This window comes from Vombatus ursinus, unplaced genomic scaffold (assembly GCF_900497805.2).
Source record: "Vombatus ursinus unplaced genomic scaffold, bare-nosed wombat genome assembly UNPS02011353.1, whole genome shotgun sequence".
Lineage (NCBI taxonomy): Eukaryota > Metazoa > Chordata > Mammalia > Diprotodontia > Vombatidae > Vombatus > Vombatus ursinus.
Window position 1 is genome coordinate 2,201,572 of NW_020951131.1, and position 5,801 is coordinate 2,207,372.

The 5,801-nt window shown below is 51.9% G+C and overlaps 1 protein-coding gene across 1 annotated transcript in view; it reads left to right on the plus strand.

Moving 5' to 3' along the window:
- The window catches only part of MMP21 (matrix metallopeptidase 21), a 15,788-nt gene that overhangs the window by 3,402 nt on the left and 6,585 nt on the right, over positions 1-5,801 (plus strand). The window contains exons 2-5 of the mRNA XM_027855940.1: positions 1,663-1,763; positions 1,839-2,362; positions 2,722-2,861; positions 3,088-3,229. Of these exons, the coding sequence (XP_027711741.1) occupies positions 1,663-1,763; positions 1,839-2,362; positions 2,722-2,861; positions 3,088-3,229 (907 nt within the window). The remainder of the gene's footprint in view (positions 1-1,662; positions 1,764-1,838; positions 2,363-2,721; positions 2,862-3,087; positions 3,230-5,801) is intronic.

The window sequence follows — 5,801 nt, forward strand, 5'->3', positions numbered from 1 at the left end:
GGAAGGAAGGAAAGAGGGAGGGAAGGAAGGAAGGAAAGAGGGAGGGAGGGAAAAAGAAGGAAAAGAGGAGGGGAAGGAGTGAGGAAGGGAGGAAGAAGGGAGGGAAGGGAAGGAGGAAAGGAAGAAGGAAAAGAGAGGGAAAGAAAGAGAAAAGGAAGGAAAGAGGGAGAGAGGGAGGAAAGTAAGGGAGGAAGGGAAGGAAGAAAGAAGGAAGGAAGAAGGAAAAGACAGGGAAGGAGTAAGGAAAAGGAAGGGAGGAAGGAAGAAAAGAGGGAGGGAAGGAGAAAGGAAGAAGGGAAGGAGGGAGGAAAAGGAAGGAGTGAGGGAAGGAAAGGAAAGAGGAAAGAAGGGAGGGAAGGGAAGGGAGGAAGAAGGGCAATAGGGAGGGGAGGAAGAAGCCAAAGTCTTTTCCAAATACAAATATTTGCTCTTGTGCTAAGTGACCATCGATGCTGTAACTTAACTGGGTAAATTAATATTTCCTCTACCTTTCATTTCCTGGTCCTCTGTGAAGATAAAGGCAGGAAGAGTCTTCTCGGGAGGGAGGGCTGGATTGAATTCTTAGACTGAGGCTTTTCCAAGTTGAGATGCACTTCACTGACTTGTAGAGTGCTTATGCAAAAGCCAACAGAACAAGACGAGTCTGTCCTAATCTTGGCTCTGAAGCTGTGTCCACATCACTATGTAGAGCAAGCCTCCTCCCCGCTCTGAGGTCTCACTCTCCCCATCTGTAAAGTGGGGCTGAGGTGGATGGATCTTCCAGCACCTGCATGCTAGGCAGGATCCTTCCTCTTGCTAAGATATCCACCAAAGGAGGCAGGCTGACAGAGTTGGGAATGACTTGCACTTAACAATTATGAGTCCTGCAAAGGAGATGCATCCAACAAACGTGTATTAAGCACCTTCTGTGTGTAAAATACTGTGCCAGGGATAAGATAAAAACGAAACCGTCCTTCCTCCCTGACTCAACGAGCTTATGTTCTATATACAACTGAATGAATAAAAAACATGGTTTATTAATAGAAACATAATGCGCCAGCCACTTGAGAGATGCTGACCACGTGCACAATTAAATGAATATGAGGAGTAATGTAGAGTGAGTTAAACCTTGAAGGAAAAAAAGGCTTCTGAGGGTCCTCGGTCAATAGGAGGCATTTAATAAAGGTTTGCTGATTGATTGAGAGGTAAAGGCATGCACTTCAGGCATAGGGAATAGAGTCACTTGTGCGAATGGTCCAAGGCGGGAGATGGGACGTCCAGTCAGTTCAGTGTAAAGAGGCTGGAGAGCTAGACGGGAGCCAGATGGTGGCGAACCCTGAAGGCCAGGCTAAGAGTCCTCCATGGCGTCCTCATGTACTCAGCTCAAATCGTCTCTTCTGCGGGAGGCTTTTCCTGCCCTGTCCCTCTCCCCAAGCTGCTCAAGCCTTTCCCTCCAAAGATAGCTTAAATCTGTTTTCTGGGTGTTTTCCACATACCTCTATCTGCACATGTCTCCTCAATAGAACATAAGCCCCTTGAGGGCAGGGGCTGCTTTGTTCCCCCACGCTGGAAACACTGCCGGCACCACCTGCTCCCCTGCTTTCAGACCCACGTTTTTAATTGTGTAAAGAGGCCACGCTGACACAACGGTGCTGCAGTCATGATTTTACTTTTTTATTTCAGTTGTTCTTATCCAAATATGGCTGGACAGAAGGGTCCAGTGGGGGCATGGCCTCCTCCTCGGATATCTCGGGGCCCAGCACCGATGACAAACCTCCTGCGGAGCTCAGAGATCTCCCCAGCGTGCAGGAGGCGACTTCCATGCCAAGGCAAAGAGGGAAATTCCTGGCGGGACCCAGCGGAGACCCAGGCCTCGTAAAGGCCATCACAAAGTTCCAGTCCTTTAGCCAGTTACCGGTGACCGGACAGCTGGATGAAGCCACCCTGGCGGCCATGAACCGACCCCGGTGCGGCATGCCTGACCGCCAGCCCATGTCGAAGGTAGACCCGCTGCCGCTGACTTCGGGCACCGGCTTGGCTGGAAGAGACGGGGCACCTCTGAGCATCACGCCCAGGGGAGGGAGCGCAGGCCCGAGCGCCAAAGTGCGTAAGAAACGATTCTTGCAACTGCTCTCGCCGCCGGCCAGGAGGCAAGAGCAGGAGCCGGGCCCTCTCCGCGCCCGCGGGCAGAGAGCCTTCTCCAGGAGGCTGCTGAGGTGGAGGCTGGTCGGGGAGGGCTACAGCGGCCAGCTGTCCATCGAGGAGCAGAGGTTCATCTTTAGGTTGGCGTTCCGGATGTGGAGCGAGGTGACCCCGCTCACCTTCAAAGAGGACCGCCTTTCTCCCGCAGCCCTCATCGATATCAGGCTGGGGTTTGGAAGGGGTGAGTCAGTCCCCCAGGCGGTCAGCAAACACTGACCAGCTCCGGCTGGGTCCCAAACCTACCTCTGCCCTGCATTTCTTACCTGGGCAAATCATTCAGATCCCCTCATCATCTATGAAATGTGGTGGGTTGTACCAGATGGTTGCAGGACCCTTTCAGGTCGAGCTCTGTGATCCACAGACCCAGATCAATGGTCCTGGCCCCAGCCTGCTCATCTGTACCAAGCAGGGGTTCCAGCTTGAGCTCGCTACTCCTGTTCTTTTAAATACGTGGCCTCCTTTTTAATCAGCCCCCCTACCCACCCCCAACACACACGCAAACGCACAGTGCTTCATCTGCGCCGTCTCCACTCTCACCAGGACGACACCTGGGCTGCAGCCGGGCATTTGACGGGAGTGGCCAAGAGTTTGCCCATGCCTGGAACTTTGGGGACATTCACTTCGACGATGATGAGCACTTCACACCCCCCCCAAGTGACAAGGGGATCAGTCTGCTCAAAGTAAGAGACTCGCACTGGGGCCAAGGAGCCGAATTAGGTTTATAACTTCTGAGAATCTTACGCCGATAAGTCCCCCATAAATCCCTCTTCCTTCCGGCTTTAATGCGTAAGAGTTTTGTTAAACACAGCAGACCCTTATAATTGAAGCAGTCCAACGCTCATCGATCGGCCATCACGTGAAAGGCCTAAGAAGAATGTACTGAAGGCGTCTGTGCTCCACTCCTAGGTAGCAGTTCATGAAATTGGCCACGTCCTAGGCTTGCCTCACCTGGACAGGACTGGATCAATAATGCAGCCGAATTATGTTTCCCAGGAGACTGGGTTCGAACTGGATTGGGCAGACAGGAAAGCGATACAAAAGCTGTACGGTAAGAACATGCCCTAGGGACATGTCCCACAGAGCGCGGCATTTCAGGTGTAAGCAGGGAACCGCCCACCCAAGAGAAGCCACACGGGGAGTCCTGGGCTGGTACTGCCACCAGGGACGTGTGCCCTGAGGCACGGTGGGGCGGTGGCGTGGAGGCCGCCCCCGGGGCTCTGGGCTGGGCTCCTCAGCTGGGCCGGTGCCCTGGCTGCTGCACCTCTCTGGGATTCTGAGCCCAAGCCCTCGTTCTCTACAGGAATCGAGGTCGGGCAGGGCGTTCTGGGTTCGATCCCCGTCCTCTGACTCAAACTCCTGGAGAAAGCCATCCCTTAGAGTCCTCTTCCACGGCGAAATGCAGAGTCCATTGTGTGTGAGGTGGAAAGCTCTAACTTGGGTGAAATGACTTTCACGTCGTCAGAAAAGCTAGTGTGGACAGGAGGCAGGATCTGAACCCAGGGTTCTTTCCCACCGCACCACGGCCCCCGCTGTGTTTTGACAGTGTGGGTTTGGGGTTGCTCTTGGCCCCACCTTGGGGGTTCCACTTCCGTGGCCCGGACATCTGAGCTTCCTTTAACCAATCACACTTTCCTATCCCATTAGTCCCTATTGTTCACTCCTCCCACATCGATTCTTTGTCTCCCGGTCCCTCCGCCGCTCGGGCTACACTTCTGCCTTCCCCATCTCAACTCCTCAACTTGCCGTGATCCTTTACTCTCGCCCCCCAACGCCCTTCTCCCATAACTTCCCGCCCCTTACCAAACCCCAATCCTGGATCGCTCCCTCCCCCCGTGTCCTCTGCTCCTACTCAGGACGCTGAATGGCGCTGGAGGCAACCACACGACCGAGCGATGTTACCAATCTCCTGAGGCCGTCCTGTGGCAGGGGCATCTTTTACTGCTCTCTGAGAGTCCAGCCTATGTCCACAAAGGCCATTCGGTCTCTTCTTCTCTCTCTCCAACACCCCAGCATCCTCTCTCGGCTCCTCCCACCCCCACTCTCACCTGAAGACTGTGCCTCTTAATTTACCCAAAACAAAAAATCGAGGCCTTTCACCTTTCTGCGCCTCTTACACAGCCGTAGCACTGGCCCCTTCCACTGTCTCTCATGAAGAGGCGGCCTTTCTCCTCGAGGCCGGCCTCTCTGGGTCCCCTTGGTTCCATTCTCTCCCCTCTTTTTCTTTTCTAAAAACACGAGCATTTATTTCTTCTCCCTTCCCCTCCCCCCGCCACTGAACCGCCAAGAGAAAAAGCTCTCGACACGATCAGAAAGTCAGCGCAAACCCCTTCCTTGCCCACGGCCGTGATTCCATCGCCTGCGTCAGCAGGCCAACCTCGAGCTTTTCCTCCACGCTCTGTCTTCGGATCCGCGGTCCTGCAGCTTTCAAAGTGTTTTGGCTGTCGTGTTGCGGCCAGCCTATGAATTGTTCTGGCCCCGCTTCGCTCTGCATCAGCCCGCACACGTCTTCCTGGTTTCCTCTGAAACCATCCCTTTCATCCATCACTCCTTGTGGTACAGGAATATTCCCTCACCTTCATCCATCGTCATCCGCTGAGCCATGGCCCAACCGATGGACACCCCCTTCGTGTCCGGTTCTTTGCCATCGCAGAAAGTGTTGCTGTCATAATTGGGGACGTTTTGGGACAGTCTCTTTTCCTCCTCCTCTGATCTCCTCAGGGGACAAAGCTAGCCCCGGTGCAGGGTCAAAGGGTTTCTTCACACAGTTTAATGGCAGAGTTCCAAAGTGCTCTCCAGAATGACTGGACCAGCTCGTATCTCTGCTGATGAGGGTGAGTGGGCCTTTCTCCTCGCAGCCCCTCCGACCTTGGCCTTTTCCTTCCTAGGTCAACTTTGCCAGTCTAACAGGTGTGAGCTGGCACGTCAGAGTTGTCTTAGTTTGCATTTTTCTAATTAGTGAGTTGGCACTTTTTAAAAGACAGTTGTTCATAGCTTGGATTTCTTCCCTCGAAAACTGCCTGTTTCTCTGAAAAAAAAAATGAGAAGTGAAGATGATAGCCAAAGTGTAGAGAAAAAATTAAGGAGAAGGCTGGGAAGTGAGTTCAATTACTGTCTCTAATGACTCAGATTATCTATAGCCATCATCTATCTGTCTACCTATCCATCATCCATCATCTATATCTTCTGTCTTCTATCCTATCTCTACACCCACCCTCTCTCTACTTGTCTATCTATCCTACTTATCTGCCTCTCTCTTCCTCCCCACTCTATACATATATATAAAATCTGTCAATCTCCATCTAATCTATCATCTCTCCATCTAATCTATCTCTACCTATCCATCATCTATCATGTCTGTATTTATCTACCTATGTCTATCTATCCATTATCTATTATCTATGTGTCCATCATCTATCAATGTCTGTCTACCTATCCATCATCTATCATCTATTTATCTACCTATGTCTACCTATCTATCACCTATTATCTGTGTCCATCCTCTATCAATGTCTACCTATCCATCATCTATCATCTATTTATCTACCTATGTCTACCTATCCATCATCTATTATGTGTCTATGTGTCCATCCTCTATCAATGTCTGTCTACCTATCCATCAT